Source organism: Falco biarmicus, chromosome 8 (assembly GCF_023638135.1).
Source record: "Falco biarmicus isolate bFalBia1 chromosome 8, bFalBia1.pri, whole genome shotgun sequence".
NCBI lineage: Eukaryota > Metazoa > Chordata > Aves > Falconiformes > Falconidae > Falco > Falco biarmicus.
The window spans coordinates 62852073-62873267 of record NC_079295.1 but is presented as its reverse complement, the minus strand read 5'-3'; the positions used below and the strand labels follow the sequence as shown (position 1 = coordinate 62873267).

General features: G+C 53.0%; 1 protein-coding gene across 4 annotated transcripts in view; it reads left to right on the top strand.

Annotated features, from left to right (window-relative positions):
• The window catches only part of JADE2 (jade family PHD finger 2), an 84008-nt gene that overhangs the window by 38792 nt on the left and 24021 nt on the right, over positions 1–21195 (top strand). For all 4 annotated transcript variants that reach the window (XM_056348343.1, XM_056348344.1, XM_056348345.1 and 1 more), the window contains exons 5-7: positions 4853–5022; positions 16420–16631; positions 20533–20700. In XM_056348343.1, coding sequence (XP_056204318.1) covers positions 4853–5022; positions 16420–16631; positions 20533–20700 — 550 coding nt within the window. The remainder of the gene's footprint in view (positions 1–4852; positions 5023–16419; positions 16632–20532; positions 20701–21195) is intronic.

The following is a 21195-nucleotide window of genomic DNA, read 5'->3' as shown; positions in this document are numbered from 1 at the left end:
TGATCTACGAACAACAGGCTTGGGGTTAGTTCTTCACCAGGTGCCGCCTTTGGGCAGTTTCTTCATTTCTGACCTCCGCTGCTGATATTTGAAATGGTGACAAAATGGCATGAACGTGTCCTGGCATCCCCATGTCTGAGTTAACTCCTCCCAGCCCATGCTGCTGGATCAGTGTGGGGACACAGGGTCCTGCCCATGAACAGAAAACTCCAAAAGTAAAGTTTAGTGGCAGTCTTAAGGAGATACATGTCATAGTAATGCTCATTCCTTGTAGGACTAATGATTAGCAGTGGAAGCAAGCTGCAGTGGATGGGAGCTGTGCAGGCAGCGCAGTACTGCGGTAGCCGAGTGCTGCAGCATTTGCCAGCCCTCCCTGCGACGTGTGTTTCCAGACGGGGGGAGGCACCTGTCATCGCTACATTGGCATCTTTCAAACCTTTTAACTGAGCGCCAGCGAGCATGTGGAGCGTGCTGTTAGATCTTTGTATCTTAATTAACTTGATCTTCATCATCAGTGATGTGGTGAGTAAATGAAAGGAACTGTAAATTCCAGTTGCCGTTAAACCAAAGCAAACTCCGTTTAACGACGCAGTGTCAGGAGAAGCTGAACATGGAGCTTTCGTGGCGGCGGTGCTGTTATCATCAGCGGCCCCAGGAAGCTGCCTGTGATCTCTGCATCACCGGGGTCTGTGCAGAGCCAGGACCTGGGGGGTGAAACACACACTCAGGTTTTGGAGGGACCAGCAGTGTTTGGCAGGTGGCTGTGTGGAAGGGGAAAGTCACTCGTCCCCCATCTCTGAGCATCAGCTTCTCCCCTTTTCCATGAAATGCCGCAGTGAGAAGGCAGAGGCTGCACGCACACATTGGTGCCGACTTGCCCAGCTTGGGTGGCCACTGTCCCCTGCATGCCGGCAGCGCGGTGGCTCTCTCGGCAGGCGGGATGGTATGTACTGCATTATAGATAACCCACAGAGGATTCTGCAGTCAGCGTCAGCATCCTTACCAGACTGAGTGCGTTCCAGTGGCTGTCAATACAGTAAATGATCTGTTCAGGCCGCTCTTTTGATATGTACACAGAGCATTAATCTTCACACTTTTATGCCAGGCTAAAAATGGCAGCTCCTTTCTCCCGCCGTCCCGAGCATCCCCGGCTGGCCCTGTGTCAGGCTATCACCTGTTGCAGCCAGCTGTTTGGCGAGTGGCTCGTGTGACTTGGCTGCATGAAGGCTTACGGTGCCGTCCCCTGCCTGCTCGGGCAGCTCTTTGCAACGGGAACGTTCATCGCGCTTGGAGGCTTTTATTTTCTCAACAGCTTTGAGCTTGCTCTTGTAAGGCGGCTGTGTCCCGCCTGCCTGCTGCTCGCCGGGGCACTTTGCAGAGCTCAGCTGGCCCTGGGCTCGTGGGATGGAGGCGTTCAGTCCTTGGAGCAACGCATGTTGTGCCGGCGACTCCGGTGTGTTTCGGGGCTTGGGAGCTCCTTAGATGATGCTCCCGAAGCCTGACTGGAGCATGCCTGGTTTCAGTGTTATTACTGCTGTCTGCATTAAATACAGACGTTACTGAATCCCCAAGCCCTGTCCTAGATTACAGTGAGCTTGTTTTACAATCTGGGGACTGGGAGCTGTCTTTTCATGGGGTTATTTTCAGATCCTGGACTGAAGTTCGGGAGATGTCCTCAGGGCATTGGGGCATGTCTTTATTTTCAGTTTCCTAGTGGGGAAAATAAGGCAAAAGAGGCAAAAGGAAGCCCTTTCTTGATGTATCCATCTCCATGCAATCAAATTATTGCTTCTGTGGGTGGCTCTGGAAGTGTGTCCAATGGTTGTGACTGCAGAAGAGAGCAATTAAAGTACAGGTCTGGGTCTGGAGAAACTCCAGGTTCATTTTCCTCTCATGCCAGATTTCTTTCCTGATCTTGGGCAAGGCAGGTAGGGTGCTGTTCCCGAGGGCAGCTGTGCACAAAGATCTTCCTTTGGCGTGTACAGACCTTGGAGCATCTGGTCCCACGATTCAGCTGGCTCCGTGATGGACACGATGGCTTTGCCCCAGACACATCACAGAGCACGAGGCACTTGATGTTCCCATATTAACCTACATATCAGGACAGAAGGCAGATAAAAGTCTTGCAGGGGCCAACAGGCTTCCCAGATGGTGCTGGTGCAAGAGCAGGGCTGGATCCTCTGGGTTTGCATGTCAGAGAAGCTGCTCAGAAGGGGGTGATGCGCTGCAGTGGGTTGCTGTTTGCTTGTTTGTTTCTTTGCAGCATCTTTCTGTGTTGATGTTTGTGCTGGGAGGTGCTGGGAGGTGGTATTTCGGGGAGGAAGCGTGTGCTGTGCAAATACTGCAGTGAGCTCCAGCTCCCAGCTTTGCAGAGATCTGTCAGCTGGCACCACGGGCTGCGTTTCACTTCCAGCCTGTCCTCTGCTTGCATGTCATTACGCATGACACTGTTGACATGTGCATCGCGAGTGTCATGCATATTGCTGCAGAGTTGCCAAGAAAAGGCAGAAGAGCTGACAGCCAGCGCCTGTCGCTTTCTGTGCAGGGAGTTTGCAGCAGATGAGGCAACTCCTCTCCCTGTCCCTGTGGTTGTGATTAGAGAGCGCTCAGAACAAACCTTGCAGACCACTGGGGGATGTTCTCTGTTGCCGAGCCTGCCAAAGTGCTGCCCGGCACGGTGGGAGTGTGGCACTAAAGTGTATGGCACACCGGAGGCACCCCACGGCGGCGGGCGGCAGGCAGCCTGCTTGCAACGTGGGGCTGGGTTGCAGGGGCTTGGCTAGAGGGTGGTTTAGATCAGGGGTGTCTGGCGAGTGGATACCTGCACAGAGTGGTTCGGGCATCTCATCTGGGCGGCCCAAGACCAGGATCTGTTTTCTGTTGTGCCCTGGTAAATTAGCAGTAGTTGCTTGAGGAGTTAATGGCTGGAGGAGTTGCTGTTGCTATCGGTATTCGGACTATCGCATCCATTGGACCTAATTTTTCTCATATAAAGAGTTAATTTCCATCGATGAATGGTAAAACTGTTGCTGTAGGTAAAGGGAAGTTGCCACGGACCCGTGCTGGGACGGGCTGTCAGTGCAAGCCTGTGGGTTGGTTTTGGTGCGGTGGGGCTGGAGGCGGAGAGCCTGGCCAGACTGCCCGCAGCCTCGGGGAGAGGGCAGCAGGGAAAGCTGGGTGGCTTCTGGTCACCAAACCGTAACTCCTCGTCCCTGCAGTCAGGTCCTGGCCTGGGTGTGAGGGGAAGCACTGGCAGAGCTGAGGCTTCCTCCAGTCCTGGGGGACCTCTGGAGAGACAGGACAAATGCCTCTGCTCCTGCTGAGCATTTTGGGCAGGGCACAGTGGGGAGAAGGCGGTGGCTGAGCTCTGGTTTTCAAATGTAAGTAGGACAGAGCAATGCACTTAAATTCATGCACCGGGCAAAGAATCTCATGCACGGGGCGCAGGGTGCATGGTGGTGCCAAACACAGTGCCTGCGTGCTACCATCCTGCCCACAGGGTGGAGGGTGCTGGGTTGGCAGCACGGCGAGCAGGAGCCCTTGCCTTAGTCCTGTCCCTGTGTTTATCCCACGGCTCGGGCACATCCAGCCTTTCCGAGGGCATGGAATGGCCTTGCATAGCCATGGAGCAGGGATGGGCTGGTGCCATGGTTCCCCTCACTGGCAGAGCCTCTGGTTCCAGGCAAGAGCATCACTATTTGTAACAGCCCTGGTCCTGTGCTCACATGTACTTTCCACATCAGATTTCCTGGTTTCACAGGCAGGACAATGTATTTCTCCTGACCGAGCTATTTCTGCCCTGATGTGGCATTTCTGTGCAAGCCTCTCTGCAAGCCCCCATGGGGAGCAGCAACCCTCTAACATCAGGGGAGCAACGTGAGGTTGATGCCAGCAGCTGTAGCTGTAGGTCGATTTATTTGACTCAGGAATCTAAACATGTAGGAGGCTGCTGCCACCAGGCTGGTGGTAATGCAAGGCGGGGAGGAAGAAAGGAGCCATGCAAAGTGGAAAAGTGGCTTAATTTCTCCTGGTGTGACAGGGAATTGGATAACTGTTGAAGAGCAGGTGTGCTCCCACGGAGAGCCCGGTGCAGAGCTGCCCGCGTGGTGCTTCCCTGGGGCTGCTCCGCAGCGTGGAGCCGTGTGGCGTGCGGGCGGGTTCATACTGCACAGCATCAGTGGGTGTTCGGGAAGAATGAGATGTGGGGGTAAAGCCTGCGTGTGGCACTGGTACCGCTTTTATTTCTGAAGGGTTCGGTGTTATGCCACCGATCTACAGGGAAGCATACGCTGAGGTAGATGGAGGCAGAGGCCAAAACCCAAATTCCTGATTCCCAGACTGCTCGTTCCCCTCCTGGTCGCAGCCTGAGGCGGGTGGCCATGGTGCCACATAGGAAGCCAGCCCCACGCGAGGGAGCCGGAGCCATGGCGCAGTGGGGTGCAGGCTGGCCCTCGGCAGCAGGTGCGGTGCTGGAGCCATGCCACCATGCTGCCACCTCCCTGCGCTGCCTGTCTTTGGGACACTGGGAAAGCACGAACCCCAGGTTTGAGGTCCTGGGAAGGGGAGCTGGCAGCCAGGCTGCGCTCAGCGTTTTCTGAAAATTGGCTTGTTTTGATGCATCCCAACTCAAACCATCACATAAGGTGCCCACACCGGCAGTCTCTGGGGCTGGGACCACGTTGTAGTCCTCAGGGCATCCGAGGCACAGCAGACAACACCAAATGCACAAAACCCCTTTGCTTTTGTTCTTAAAGTCAGGTTTGTACAAGGCGTCGTTGCACCCTCCATGGCAAGAAAAGGGACAGTTTTGCAAGTTCTAGCTCTTTCTCAACGTCTTCTTCTGTTCTTCCAGGATCATACCGCAGCTGGAGAACTCGCCTTCACAGGTTTCACCAAGCAGCCTGCCTGGCTCCGAGATTTCGGAAGCTACAAGGACTTACTTGCAAGGGGTGAGCCGCTATGACCTGGATGAGCTCGATGCTTGCTGGTTGGAACTTGTTAATATGGAGCTCAAGGAGATGGGTGAGTATTGCTGCTGTTTTTCTCCTTGCCTGGGCATCCCAGAGTGGGCATTCATGCTTCTTAAGTGATGATGTGGAACAAAAGGTCTTGAAGAAGAAATCTTCATTCAGGCTCTCCAAAAGAGACGATGTGGATTGCTGCAGTGCAGGAACTTGAGTGTATCTCGATGCTTCTCACTCACGTAGGAGTTTTTGGACACGGTGCAGGAAGAACGGGGCAAACCAGATGATGGTAGGAACAGTGCAGCGTGTCCTGTGGAGCAGGGGTCTGATTTGCAAAAGAACCAATAGATTCAGATCACTCATGACCGCGCTCCAACTGCGTGACCGTCTTCATCTCCTGTAGTGATCCCTGCAGCATCTGAGCTGCAGGAGGTGTTGTGCAGGGTGGGCGCGTTGAGCCCGACTCCTCTTTGACTGGCCAGATCTGAAAGCATTTCTCCAGCATCTCTCCAACGGGGCAGATGAAGTCAGAGGAAAGAGGATTTCCTAGGCACAACGTGTAGCTCTCAGAAATGCTGGTCCTGGGTTGTCTCTTTCCCAGGTGTCTCTGAGTATCATGGCATAACGTTGCCTGCATCACTGCTGTTACATCACTGCACATTCTTAAAATCCATTCGTGCGTTTCGGTTGAGTGCAAGTACCTGGGCTTGGAATTTGACCACTGGCACTAGTGCTTAGCATGGTCTGCTGGGCAGATTTGTTGGCACAGGCACGTGGGTCTGTAGTCCTGCCAGACTGTGGAGGGATTTTCCAGTCCTTGTTAGGTAAGGGTTGCTCTGGTGTGGCGGCTGCCGCGCAGGTAAGAATAACACCACAATAAAACATTCACCTTGTGAGGTCGGTGAAAGCTGAAGCGTGCCTACGTGAAGTATTACTCCCCATTGCAAAGGTCTTCCAGGGGGTGGGACAAGGTATGTTACCGAGTGCTTGAGCAGGTGGGGTCATGCACCGCTGAACAGGAAGGTTGTGCTGAGTCTCCCAGCCCGCTGGCTAAGAGCTGCAGTGAGTTTCAGTAAGATTGCAGTAAGATTTAGTTTCAGTAAACTTGCACAGGAATGTAAATGAGCTCAGAAGCAGGCCACTGCACTGGCTGGTCTTGGTTGCAGAAGATCTCTGTTCTTCTGATGTTCTCATAATTTGCAGCCAAATTTTGTTACCGTGATCTTTGAGACCTTGAGAAGGTTGTAGAGGCTGCTTTTACAGTTTGGCTAATTATCTATTATACATATCCTGTATATTGGATTTCCCGTAATCTCGGCATTGTGGAGCCCATAGTATCACTAGCAAATCACCATCAGCTTTGCCCTCATTAACTGGTCCTGTATTAGCAGCCTCAGCTCTGTCATTAGCACACCCAGGTTTTGAGCTCCTGGCAGCTACAGCCAAGTCCCTGGGCAGAGCAGAGGGTGCTTCTGGGCAGCCCCGAGTGGCCTGGTCCTGCTCAGGTACCTTGCTGAAGGTTCACCCTTCCTGACGCTGCACAGCTGCCGTTACTGCATCAGGACAGCAGCTTGTGCTACACTGGACATCCTTCTGACTCCGCCGTGCTTTCACTGTATCCCCTGCTGCACTTCCCTCACCATCTCCACTGCTAGGTGCCCATCAGTTGTGTCTCTGGACTCCAGAGAAGGGTTGTCTCTCTTTCTACTTTCCCCTTGTACATATTTCATAAGTCTTTAGGAAGGCAGTGGGCAGAGATTTGACTTCTCCGGCCCAGTTGGGTTAAATTTGGCTTGCTTTTATTATTTCTTCAAAGTATTAGGTTACAAATGCAAGGTCTTAAATGGCTTTCAGATGTGGAGCTCCTGTGCTGATGGATAACTGGAAGGTTGAGATGAGATGGGTGCCGTTGGGGCAGGGATGCTGCTGCCCCAGGCCAGGTGGGAGCTGCCTGTCCCCTGCAGCTGCCAGTACCATGTCACCTTCGGGCTGGCGTGCGCCTTGGCACAGCGGCGCTGCCTTGGGAGCGTGTTGGGGTTTAGGAGGGGAGCTTGAACATTGTCACAGGGGAGCTTGAGCATGGAGCATCACATACCCCTGGTAGCACCACTCCTTGCAGGCGCGTTGGGTGGGCTGGCATCGCGGCATCCTGATGAGTGCGCCCCAAACCCGATGTCAGGACGTAGGCGATGGTTTGCTGCTGACCCTCTGTAATTCTGAGCAAGCTGCGTGTTTCTTCCTCTAGCTCCTTGTCATTTATCAGACAGTCAGCTTTTTCAAGGACGGTCCTTAGGAGGTGTTTGTGCAGCACCAGGCTGGATGGCACCATGGTCTCTGACGAAGCCCCTGAGCCCGCCTGCCGCAGCCAGCTATAGACAGTAATAACGAACCCAGGGGATTTCAGCAGCGATAATGCAGGGAGCCTCACTGTCCATTCTGCAGCCCGTCTCTGTTGCTGAAAGAGCGCTGTAATTACTGGCTGAGCCTTAAATATGCTTAAATATGCCGGGGAGGGAGCAGCTTTGAAAACCAGCGTTTGGTGTGCGAAATCCACCGCGGACACGGCTGCAGCCTGAAGGATTCTGGTATCTCGCCCCATCCCCCAGCCCTCCTGACTTCTCTAGCAGCACGAGGGCTAGTGCATTTTTTCCAGTGACTTGAAAGGGAAAACATGTGGCATTGATTAATACCCCATTCCCGGCGCCGTGGGGAGCTGGGGGTCTGGCAGGTAGGGAGCAGGCTGGGTGCTGGCGCTCCGGGCTGCGGGGACCGCGGCTGCATCTCGCCCGCCAGTGCCTGGTGCCGCCGGGGGGGTGGCCGGCGGGCTGCTTCGGGGGGACGTGTTTTCCTGCCCGTGGAAGTGGTGGGGTTTGGGTGCCTGGAGAGGAATGCTGTTGCAGCACATCTGATGGCTGCTCGCCGCCTGGGCTGTGCCAGAGCTCTGCTCCCTCTGCTTCCCATACGGGAGAAGCCAGGCAGCTGGGCACAGCGCGGGTGGGATTTGGGTGCCCTTCACCACCCAAGGCAGAAGATTGCCCCCTGCCTTAGGTTGGGCTGAAGGCAGTCCGTAATTAGTGCTTTCTCCTGGAAGCCCTTGACATTAAGGACAGGCTGAGATCTCCAGACCAGCTTTGCTGATCTCTGAGATCATTAATGTGACTTAACTGGAGGACCGCAGCCTCTCCTGTTGAGAGAAGTCAGGAGTTATCTCCCAGCTCAGGAGATAGGCAGGAGTTTAAATTCCTCCTGGGTGTTTAGCTGAGCTGTTGTCACTGGGCAGTCCAGGGGCACAGTGTGTCATTCCCAAAATATTTAATGACAAAGAAGGAGCCTGATCTGTGACTGGCTCTCGAGGAGTGGCGGGGAGGGGAGCTGGAAAACACCTATGAGATCATCCCTCTCGCTTCGCTCCTGCCGCCGTGATCCACGTAGCACACAGCACATGCCTTTTCCAGTCCTTTTTAGGTCACCCCAGGGATGGAATTTTATCACCGAGATCAGATAAACCTCCAGATAGCTCCAGCTCCCTGCGCTCCGCAGGCTCCTCTCCCACTTAGGTGAAATGGCTCTGAAAAGCAAAAGTTTTACATGTAAAACCAGCTTTAAATAGCTGTGAACTGCCCTGTAAGATACTGCGGGAGCTGTTGCTGTACTGGAGATAGGTACTGTTTAAAGGACTGTGTGCTGGAGATGAAATCAGTATTTAACCCTGCCTAAATGTTTTATTTGTTGCTGCTGCAATATGAGAGAGTTTAAAAAGTAGGTCTGAAGGAGTCTGAATGAAACCCTGAACCAGATTTATGTACATGCCACTCCAGGCGGCCCAGGCCTTTCCTTTTAGAGAGGAGCCATGCCATAAGTCTTCGTTTTTATATTAACATTTTATGCTGTATTTTGTGATCTCCACTAAATCCAAAGCTATTGTAAGAGTGGGGCTAGAGACACTTCAAAGACCAAGGCTGAAAGATGCCTTTGCAGTGATCAGCACTTCATAAACACACGGAAAATCCTCAAGAAATGGCTAAAAACGTTGCCGGAATCAATTTTGCTGAAGGCAGAGCCGAAGTTTCTAAGTATTCCCTTGACTTAATCCATATGGTGTATGCTGCTCACATATGCCCACCACAGCTTCTATCTTGGGAGCTGGAGGTGTTCCTGGTATTTTATGGCAGGAACATGCAAAGGTCACATGCATTGCTTTTGAAGCTCCAGGGGGAATTCATCACTGCATACTTGAGATATGTCTGTGTACTAATGAGATGATACCTCCCTCGGTGGAGGTGAGATTGGTCAAGTAGACTTGGAATAAACCGAAGTCGGTGGAGTGACCCTGGGGAAGATGTGCTCAATAGAGCAGAGGCTGACATTAAACGTATGCCTCAGAGAGCGGCTGCTTGCCTCCCTGGCAGTGCCGGGAGTGCCTGTCTGAGGCTGCCCCATCCCACAGCGTCCTTTCAGGATTTGGGGAGCCCTATTTTCCCCCCAAGACAGCTTGGTCTTGGTGCTGCCCAGGCAGAGCCTGTCCCCACGCAGCTGCCACCCACCCACGGGTGCCCCTCGCCACGGCCAAGCTCCGTCGGCTCTGCAGGGCCACCCTATAGCTGGCATTTGAATCTCTTCCATTATTTTAACGACTTTGGGGGTGAATCCCCGCCATGCTGTGCTGGCAGCAGATGTGCAGCCCCATTCCCTGCCCGTGCAGGCGGCTGGAGGGAGCCCTGTGGTGGGCACCGCTGCCCTCTGATGTGGGGGATGCAGGGGCTGCCGGCCCCCCGCGGCAGTGCTCCCCAGCCCTGGCTGGCAGGGGGATGTGCGGAGGTCTGTCCTTGTAGTGGGATCCATTTCCTTTAACCACCAGCCCAGCTTCCCCCTTTCCAGCGTCTCCCCACGCAGACCGCAGCTGTCGGGACCGCTCGCAGCGATGGCCCTTCCCCACCATGCCCCCGCACCCAGGCTCACCCTGCTTGCTGCTCACCGCTTGACAAAGCTTAGCCCATTAATAATTCAGAGTCTGCTTGTTGGGAATATTTTTTTTTCTCCTTTCTCTTGTTTTGAAGAAATCCTGCCAGTTTGGAGCTGTTTTATAACATGTCTGTGCTGCAGCCCACAACAAACATCCGTGCGTAGCCTGAAATCTTTGTTCTCCACCGAGATCGTAAGCTGATTGCACGAGTAACTGTTTCGGCAGCAGAGCAGTTGGGTGCGTGGATAGGCGAACCGGCAAATCCTCTGCTACTTGGTGGTGTATCGCCAGCAAGAGATGTATTTCATAGAGTGCCAACGTACAGCGTACAAGTATCTTGGGAACAGATTTAGGGCTGGAAGCTGTTCTCAGTTACACCGCCGTTATCTGGATTAATGCCGCTGGTGTCACGGGGAGAAGGACTCGCCTGAGCTGCCCGTAGGCAGGTGCCACGCTCGTGTTTGCTCGCAGGCTGTTGCTCTTTAATGTAGGGGTCCGTACCCCACTTGGATGCGAGGGCAGGACTCGGGAACAGGCGAGTCAGCGAGCCCAGGGGGTAAAGAGGCACAGAAGTGATGGCAGTCAGAAATGATGAAGGTGAGAGCCCACTGCAGCTGGCTCGTGGAGAGCTGCTGAGCAGCACGGCGGGGGTCTGGGAGAGCTGGAGGTGGGTGCACAGGACTTCTGCTCTTCTTTTGGATGAACAACATTGTCCCCCCGTGATCACCTCCCCCACCGCCGGCCGGGGTGCCCCTGGCACAGTGGGAGCTGCGGTGCCCCTGCCTGGGCGAGCCGCAGCAGCTTGCTGGGGTGCCACAGCATGGGGCGGCCGGAGGGAAGGGAGGGAGGAAGAAGAAGAACAATCCGAGCACAATAATCCAGGCTAATTTTGTGTGAAAATAGCCTCAGCCTTTAAGCTGATCTTTCAGCAAGGAAATCCAGAAATATTTTCAGGTGGCAGTTCTGTAGGTTGTTGGCAGAGGTGAAAACACTGCAAGCCTCTGGAAGGGGAAGCTGAGCTAAACGAGCTCGTAGAAACAGCTACTGCAGCAAAGCTCTGTATAGATTAATGTGTTCATTGTATATAGATCATGTATTAATGTATAGCTTAGGAGGGTTGGGTATCAGTGGGAGATGCTTTAGACATTTTGCCTCCCCGTTTTTTGGCAGAATCAGTTTTTATGTCAGATCATTGTTTTGCTATTCCATGAATTCCTCGCAGTAATTGCAGTATTTCCAGCGATACTCGGAGTTTTGCTGCTGGATGGGGCAAGGAGGGTTTCATCCGCAGTGCTCCAGGACAGCTCCGCCAGTGCCGAGCATCGCTGGAGAGAGACGGCAGCTTGTAAAGTGGCTCCTAAAACATTTTGTCATCATCTTAAATTTGAGCAATAATTGATGTCGGTGGGTGGCAGAAAGAGTGATAATTGGTTCCTGTAAATCTTTTAAAAAGTGCATTAGCAGGCTGTGTTTGTAACAAAATATCTAGAAGTTTCACTGCGGATGCTCAGCTCACGCAGGTTGCATGTCGCTGTTTGTTTTGTTGGTCTTACTTTTATGTTGAGGTTCTGCTCATAAATAACATCAGTAAAGGATTAATGTGCAATTGCTGCATCTCCCAGGCATTGTGTGCCTGCAGGGGATGGCTTCGAGGTGGCTGGGGGAGTCCCAGACGGTCTAGCGTGGTGTTCAGGTGGTTGGCTGTCATCCCCTGACCTTTGCAAAGGATGCTTGGGATAGGACCTGGGATGCCCAGGGGAGCACCCAGCCTGGGGCAGGGGTGCCTGGTGTCCCGGCGGGTGCCTGGAGTGCGTGGGTGCTCAGCTCCCAGCCTCATCCAGAGGCAAGGCGTGCTTCTCCCAACGTGTCTTTCTGCACACCGGTGCCTCAGCTCAGCTTCAGCATCTAACCAGTGCTTTTTATCTCCGGATTGCTTTCATTCCCCTGGCCTCTGAGGGGGGAAGGATCCTCAGCAGAGCTTTGCAGAGGCAGAAGCTGAAGCAGGCAGGTTTGAAGTGACTCACCCAGGGCGAGCTGGAGGGACAGTGAGCTGGGGGGAGATCTCAGAAGCCCGTGGTCCCCATGCTGCGTGTGAACACCCCTATCCCATCAGGGAGCTGGCAGCCTTTCACTCTCAGTTATTCAAAGATGCTAAGAGACAAGCCTACATCATCTCACAAGTGCTTTCCTTTTTTTTTTTTTTTTTAATTTAAAAAAACCCAGTAGTTTTGCTTGTTTATATATATTTTTATACTGAAAAGTAGATGCCAAGGTTTACAGCTTCTGAATCAGCTAGTGGCGCAGCCTGCAGTCCTGATGGCTGTTTGTTCATTAGCTGTTTTATCTCCAGGTAACCTCCACAGGGTAAAAGGATTTATTGTTTCAGTAAATTGATTTTAGTGGAGCACAATTTAGTCAGAAATAGGTCTCCATTCTGTGAAAGGTGTCTTCACCAGCTATTGTTTTTCTCCCTGCGCAGTGAATCGGCTCACACCACGACAAGAAGTAGCTGAGAATTCATTTAGCAGAAGAATATTGCTCCTTCATGCCACATAAATTACGGTATTACAGAAATAATTATAACGGAGAGCGGCGTTGTGTAAAAGAATGTGCCTGGTGGTTCTCCAGACCCGGTGCTGTGACTTCGGTGCCAGCTCAGCGATCCCAGCTCCTTTGGGATGAAGTGTTTAAATTCTGCATTTCAGGTGCCGTACGGGCAGCTGCTGTGAGGTTTGGGGTTGCTGAGTGCACAGGGTTGAGGCCAGGACCCTCAGGAGGCCCCCAGGGATAACGGGGATGCTGGGCAGCTGCAGGGATCCTGGCAGACCCCGACGGGAGAGGTACAGGGAAGTTTTCTGCTGGGAGCAAAGTTCAGATGAAAGGCTGGGTCGGTTCCTACATGTTTTACCTTTCTGAATCAGATTTGGAGACCTCCTGTAGCATGTCATTGTCTGGCACTTCTCCTCCTCCTCCCTTTCTGAAGCAAAGGCCGCCTTCTCCTCCGAGGGATGCTTCCTCTGGGATACGCGCTGCCACCAGCATCCCGCTGTGGGCCCAGAGAGGAGAGCTTTTCTCCAGCCAGGATGCGGCAGGAGGCAACACTCCCTCGGGGACAGTCCTTCCCAGCGCAGGGCAGTGTCGGGGGGTCCCAGGGAGCCTGCGTGGCTACGTCAAAACCCAGCATCATTAACACGCTCGGTGTTAATGGGGAGAGGGTATGGGTGGTGCGGGTGGCCTCCAGGCAGGGGTGGTGGAACATGGAGCCTTTTACTCTGAACATGACTCCAAGTCACTGGTGATTATGTTGGCATGAGACTGCATTCTCACTTCTGCCTGTGTCCCTCTGGAGAGAGACGACGGAGGAATTTGCAGCTACGCTGCCTTTCTCTGTGGAGGCTCAGAAAAGCTTCGTTTTCTGCCCCACCTTTCGTACAAGACCTTGGCTTACCTTAACCAGGTAAAAATATCTTCCTCTTGGTCAGCAGGTAGAGTCCACAGTCCTGGTGATGGTCTCAGACATGACTTAGCCCCTGGACATCGCTGGATCTATTAATTGTAGTCAAGATCAGTATCTGGGTCTTTGCTTTTCCTTCCCCGGGGACAGCAACGGCATCACTTGTGCATGTACACAGAGACTGTTTTGGTGGAGCATTTTTTTGGTTTTGCTATTTAGCTGACCACGATTGATGCAGATAGCATTTATGCAGCCAAAAAGATGACAATTTTTTGAATGGGGTTTAACAGCACAAACTTTACATGATGCAGAAGGAGATAAATGGAGCACAAATGGAAAAAGCACTTCACCCCCAGGCCCCATTGTTTAGTGTTTCATAAACGATTAATCGCTTCATCCCCATCAAGTGCAATTGTCAATTCAATAAGCTCCGAGGTATTCTGAATGGCGCTTGGCAAACAAACTCCTAATGTAATTACATCTAAATGGAGTGTGAGAGCGTGCGTGTGTGTGTGCGCAGGAGGGAGAGATCTATATTTTTCGGTGTAACGGTGTAACAGCTATGTGGCATGTAGGCTGATAAGGAAACCCCATCGGGTGCTGGTCCTGCCCCGGCGCAAGATTTTTGGGATGGGCAGGGACTTTCTCCCCAGGGTTAAGCTGGTGATGCTGGGGCATCACCATGGGTGGAAAACACAGGAGATGGGATGGGAGCGGGTTCTTTCCACTGGAGGTGAAGTGGGGGCAGTGGCGACGCCAGTGCATCCCGACCCTGCAGGCAGGTCAGGGCCAGGGTTCCTGTGGAAACCCCCTCCCTTTCCTTCCTCGCGCTGCCTGCAGCTGCCAGCTTGCTGCCTGCCCTGCCCCTTGCACAGGGCGGCTCTAGCAAGTGCGTGGGGAAGAGCACCGGGAGCACTTTAATGATCATTTTGCTTTCCAGAAGAGCAGAGAGAGCAGAGCCTGAAATGCTGGGAGAAAGAGAGTTAACTCCAGGCTGACACTCCGGTGTCTGGGATCCTAGTCACCCACGTGGACTTGAAACGCTGACCAAGAGGAGTGTGTTCTTGCTGGGTTTGTTTAATACTCATGTAAAGTCGTGGTTTACAGCTCTCCATAGAGCAAGTGCAACTCTGGTGGTGTGTATGCACCATTAAGGCAAAAAAAAAAAAAAGGCTTTGTAACCTGCTCCCTGCCCTCTTGCATCCAACCTGCATGATGCCAGGAGCGAGCCAGCAGCTCCATCCTGGCTCCGGCGCGTGGGGCTCGCTGTGCCACCGTGGCAGCGCAGGATGCTTCACCTGGCCGAGCTCCAGTGGTCCCCGGGCAGCCTGTGCCAGCCCGGGGCTCTGCAAGGTCCTGCGCCCATCGCCAGGGCTGCTCGGTAATGGAACAGGTATTGGCAGGTTCCTCGGCGTGTTGCGGCTCAGCAGCCCCACACTTGAAAGGGCTGCGATAGGGAACAGTGTTGTCTGTCTTAGATGGTATCTCAGACTCGACAGAGACATGTAAAATGCCAGGCTAGATGTTTGCAGAGACTTGTCAAGCCAAAGGAAACCGTGCCAATGCGAAACATCGGGGAAGAGCTTAAAAAGGCAGACAATGGTGTGTTTGCTTGCTGAGCTCGCCTACGGGTTGCTTTCCCCCTTGACAGAGTTTTTCCAGCCGGTCCGTGGCCATCAGGGAAAGGTGCAGCTAGTAGTGCTGCCCGGGACCCCTGCGGCCCCATCCCACCCCAGCCCTGGGGACCTTTTTGGGCCCCAGAGCTTGGCCCAGGACAGGGACATCGCACCGTGGCTCAAGAGATGCCCAGGATGGCAAATTTCTCACCGAACATTTAATTAATAACCGCTTCATATTAGTACTTCCTCAGGCTTTTTTTTCCCCTTCTATGCTCATTAATGAGATATTTTCTCCCATTGCCTTGCATCAAGAAAGGTGGACAGCAGCGTGGGTCAGGCTCCTCCGCTGTCTGTGGCATTCTGGAGCATCCTGGCCGCCCGAATAATATTATCCAAGGAAACAATGAAATGCAAATGAAATGCGATGTTTAGATGTTTTTTATTGCATCTTGCTGGTATTTCCATCCTCATCTCCATGCCTTCTTAAGTGATGAAATGGTGCTTACGGGGAGATGGGGTGCAGTGGGAGCTTAACTGTGCCTCTTACTCCTCACGGAGAACCTCACTCCTACTGCTGACAGATTATTTTTGCTTCTTTTTTTCCTTACCTGGAGTGTCCTCACGTTGCATTTGTGGCACCAGGACCTTTGTGTGTGGGTGAGAGGCAGCACTGCCAGGGCTGGGTTCAGCACAGCACTGTTCCAGTGCTGCTGAACTTCTGGCAGCAGCATCCCCCCTGTAACAGTGGCCGGGTATCCTGCTGCTGGAGATTGCTCCTCTGAAAAAGCCTCTCCTGGTATTGGCCTTGTATTGCTGGTTGTCACTCTGCAGAAACCTCTGGTAAAGCACCTCTGCCACTTCTTTCCGCTAAAGATGCTGGTACAGGGGGAATAAAAGACAACACAGTGGATCTGAGCTCACCCCTGCCCAGGTCTGCCCTTCTGGTTCCACTAAACCCAGCCAGGAAAAAAAACCCTAATTTGTCCTCAATTTCAGCCTTTGGCTTCAGTTTTACAGTTCCATTTAATTGGCCTTAAAAGGGTCAATTTTCAGTTATAACAATTAAAGCATTGACTTTGTGTTGCCAAAGCTTGTCTGAGCCCTTGCTGCAGAAAGCATCTTTGCAAAACTTGTCTCCTTGAACATTTAAACTGTCAGACCTAATTATCCGCATTGATTCAGCTGAATGGGTTTCTTTCCTCTCAGCCAGCAGCAATATTTTGTTACTGTCTATGAAATATAAACTGCATCCCGAGTTAGAAGCAGCCGTTTACTGAATCGCCGCTCTTACCGTCGCCGTGGATTTGCCTCTTGAGTTGCAATCTGAAATGCTCAGCCCTTTGCAAAACGCTCCCCGAAGGCGGGTGAGCTCCTGCTCTGGAGCTGCATCAGTGTCCTCCTCTGCCTTCTGCCTTGCAGAAAAGCCTGAGCTGGACGAGATCACCCTGGAGCGAGTGCTGGAGGAGCTGGAGACCATGTGCTACGAGAACATGAACATCGCCATCGAAACAGAGGAGGGTTTGGGCATCGAGTATGACGAGGACGTGGTGTGCGACGTCTGCCGCTCGCCGGAGGGGGAGGACGGTAACGAGATGGTGTTCTGTGACAAGTGCAACGTCTGCGTGCACCAGGTGAGCCCCCGTGGCGGGGGGAGAGCAGCAGGGCTGGCTGCCTGCGCATCGCGCCCCCGTGCCATTCTCTGGGTCCCCCCTGTCCCTGTCCCCCTTTCCCTCAGCTGCTGTACAGCCCTGCTGAGCTTTTCAGATGGATTCCCAGTGCAGCTGCAGCGGAGCGAGGGTAGCAAATGGGGTCTTGGGGAGCTGGCAGGCAACAAACTTGCTTTTTTCTATTTTTAGCCCAAACGCTTCCAAAGTGCCCATGGAAATACACAACCAGAGGCTGAAAGCCGCTCCCTGCAAGCTTGCTTTGCCCCTTCCTCCTTATTCTCTGGTCTCTGTGATGCTTTATTTTATGCCCGCTCTTCCATTAATGTGTTTATTCTTCTTTCTTTACCCCATCTGGCTTTATTAAGCTGCAGCGGGATCTTTAGCACCCAGGGGTGGCCGGCACCGTGTGCGGGCCTGGCTGGTGGGCTGGGAGGGACGTGGCCCCGCAGCCCGGCACGCAGCCTGCCCTTGCCACAGCGGTGGGCTCGCACAGACCTCCAGCCTCCTCCTCTGCAGCGATACACGATGGGTAGTAGCACCTTCCAGCTCCACGAGTGCTGCCTCACCTCACAGGGTTTCTGTCCCAGCTTCCCTGCTGTATGAGTGTAGGATTTCATTTTATTTTACTGCCTGGAGGAAAATAATTTTATTTTTAGAATTGAATGCAAGTGCTTCGAGCCCTTGTCTGGGGGTGTCTGTGGGCTCCTGCACTTGGGGAAACCTTGGCAAGGAGAAGGCAGCCGTGGGAGGGTCTCCTGGGTCCTGCGTGGGTCCAGGGAGGTTTTGCTGGTCCTGCTGCAAGGGCAACTGGAATGGCAGCAGCATCTCCTGGGCTTCACCCTCTGTGCGAAGGGGTTTGGGTTTTTTTCCTCTCAAGAGCCATTTGCTCGTCTTTTGGGCGGCTTTTCCATCAGTGCTTCCTGGAGGTGGGAGAGCGTTGGAGATATCTATAGTTGCGGGAGGTGGGTGTTTTGAATGGTTTCCATCAGTGAATCAGATTCCACAAAATACCAGGATGATTCAGGGTTGGGGTTTGGGGTTTTTTTGGGGGGGGTTGCGTTTTTTGTTTTTTTAACGTGCCCAAGTGGCGGTGAGCAGGGCTGCCAAGGGGACGTGTGGACCCCGGCTGTGCCCACCGCCGGCCGCGGCACCCCACCAGCTCCGCTCTGGGCAGTGGTCCTGGCGCTGGGACCAGTGCGGTGCTGCAGAAGGGGATGCGGGGGGCTGGATTTCAAGGCTGTTGAAAGAAAAAGGAGATTTTCCATAGTTTTCAGGGAGCAGAGTCTAACCTGAAGCCCAATGCCATTCTGTAAGCTGCTGGTGATTTAATCTCTGCCCCAATTTACACCCTGAGCCACAAAGTGCAGAGCCATGGCACGGGGTGTTACGTGGCATCGTGGTTTTTATCTCAGCTGCCCTGTGCCTTTGCCAGCCCCGCATCCACAACCTGCTGGGGTTGATGCTTTCCTGCGGGCATCCAGGCAGCGATGCTGCGGGCTTCGCATTTTCAGGCAGTGGTGGAGGGGAGCTGGGGTCCCATGGGACACGGCTGGAGCCATGTCCCGTCTTCCTGCATCCCAGCGGGGTGGCACAGAAGCAGGGTGGTGCTCAGACACACGTTGGTGGGTTATGGTGCTGGAAGGTATCGTTGTGATAATCTCATCTGCATAACACAAGCCATGAGGCTTGCTATTAATTAATTCCTGTGAAGCGTAGCTTTTAGAGAACACAGGCAATCTTCATTTTAAAATATTCAGCCAGGAGGAATCTCCCCCCCCGCTGCTAAATTGTTGTGGTTCATCGCTCTCGCGGTGGCAACGTCGCACTTCTGCTTAGCATGGGAGTGATCCATCTCCAGCTTCCAGCCACCGCACCACGGTCCTGTCATTACCAAATTCCTGTTCCCCAGTGTGGGGACACGGCCGAGCCCTCCCTCTGTTACATGGACCACACCACATTTTTCTGTGGCTCAGCATCCTCCCTGGTTTTTTGGCGTCCCCTTTTTGGTGATGTTGCACCCGTGACAGGCGCAGCGATAAAAATAGCTGCTGTGCTCCTACACAGTGCTGCTCTGCTCCGTGTTCCCAGAGCACCTTCTGGTGCCGGACCAGGGGAGTGTGTTTAGCTGATAACCCACCTTGTTTCTAGATCCCTGCCTAGTCTAGGACAGAGGCCCTGTAGCATTTGCTCCTAGGAGCAGGGCTGCATCTTGAGCTGCTATGAAACATCTGGGAATAAATAGCCAAGAGCTGAGACTCTGCCAGAGATGCATACCTGGTCATAATTCCTGTTTACCCCTGGATTTTGAGATCAGGCAGCCAGTTTATTCTCCTGGTAGTACATACCAGGCTGATTTTTGTCTGGTACTAAATCGCATGTTCTAAAAACCTCTGTTACAGAACTTACCTATCTGTCAGATTTGGAGGCGCTGTGAAACACACAGTTAAGTCTCTCTGAACCGTGTTAGACTCACAGCAATAACATTACCTCCCTTAATTCCTTATTATCCCAATAATCTGTTCATGAAGTAGCTTTTTCCCCTTGGAAATCACTATCAGAGTGCATTTGTACTTTGGGACAACCTGAAGTGGTGTTATAAAGTCTGTTTGTGGCCAGCAAAGGCAGAGGAGACTCTTTGCCCACACCCACGCATCTCTGCATGCCCCCTGCCCCGTCCCTGCCTGCAGCACTGCCACTTGGGGTGATGGTGACCTGCGGCAGCAGGATGAAAAGCTGTTCTTTTTTGGCAAAAACTTCAAGAAATGGTGTTGACAAAGGCCTGGGCTCCATTTACAGCCAACAGTGCTGGGGGTCCTTTTTGGCACTGCCCGCTTGCCTTCTGGAAGGGCATCAGAGCACCAGGTCCAGAATAAATTGCATTGCCTTGCTTAAAACGTGGCACAGCCCCACGACAGCACCCAGGGCAGTCCTCTGCCTCTCTGAAAACCTTTTCAGTCCAAGTTACTGGGACACGCTGGTTAAAAACTGTCTAGTTTTAGTAGTAGCTGTTTGATACAGTCATAACTTATGGCTGAAGTGGAAAGTATTTTATCGTCGTCATTATGCGATACGGCTTATCATTTGGCTCTTCCCCAAGTACGGAAGAGAAATATTTATGAAACACTTGGCTCCTCTGCGTCCTGCGCTATCGCAGCAGGTCAGGGAGTTCTGTGAGCGACCCGAGTCCTTTTGTTCTCACTCTCTTGGCCGTAGACTTGTCCTTGCCTCCTTTAAATTTATCGTCCTTTAGATGTGTCATCCTTCATGGTTCCTTCCCTCTGATTTATATTCATGACTATTGGTTTCCCCTTTTTACCTTTCCGTAGTTATTTTCACTTCCCTTTGGGCTGTGTGGGGTGTGTAACCAGTGTGGCCATCTTTCTCAATCATGGGGTTGTGGCTTTCCAGCCCTCAGCTGCCTCAGAGGTCTCCTCCGCATGGCATTTCTTCTCCGACTTGTCATGGCTCCGGTAGCTGTTCAGACACGGGCCGGGGATGGGCAGGCAGGTGTCCGCACGGCAGAGCTGCCGGCGTGGGGGGTCTGATGGAGCAGCCTGGTTGCCCACCCCCGACCTGGAGCCGGGCAGATGCTGGCCATGATAGGCAGCACATTTTTCTGCTTAGCTTTTAATTAAAACCCAGGACATACTGATCCAGCAGGAGTATCCCTGTGAAAACAGGGAAGGTAGCAAGGAAGGAAGAACTTACCCTTGTTGTCTGCGGAGCTGCTTTTCATCTGCTGTTCATTAGGTTGCCCAGATGTGGTGGCAATAAGCCAGTGAAGAAGGTGGGGGTGAAGGAGGAGGGCTGGAGGATGCTCTTCCCGGGCTGCTGGGGCTAACCCTCCTCCCTGCTGTCCGTGCAGGCGTGCTACGGCATCCTGAAGGTCCCCATCGGGAGCTGGCTGTGCCGGACCTGCGCCCTCGGTGTTCAGCCAAAGTGTCTGCTGTGCCCCAAGAGGGGGGGAGCGCTGAAGCCCACCCGGAGCGGGACGAAATGGGTCCACGTTAGCTGTGCCTTATGGATACCTGAAGTAAGATGTTTTCCAGTCTCCTCTTGACACATGGGTGGGCACAGACCTGGTTTCAAGTCTCAGCCCAGGATGGTCATTAATGGTCTAAACAGCAAGCCCAGTTTGGCTCACCGGGCTGTGCCGAGGTCAGAGCCACGCGGCCGGGCGGTTGGAGGGCTGTGTGTTTAGTTAGCAGCCAAAGGGTTCCCTATTAAGAGAGGGCACAGAGGTGTGGGGTGCCAGGGCACGGAGGTGGGGGCATTCACAGGACCTCTGGGCAGGGTAAAGATAACTTCACGTGCCTACCTGAGATACACAGCAACATCCACATGAGGAATTAGTTCAGATGAAACGCCGACATAAATACTTCCTTCCATTTCATCCAGATTTGTTTCTGGTTTTAGAGCTTTGGGGTTTTTTTCCAAATGACCAGTGAACCTGAAAAATATATTAAAAAATTAAAATCCATCCCTCATTCAAACTACCACAGACGTCCCCCTGCAGGAGATTTGGGAT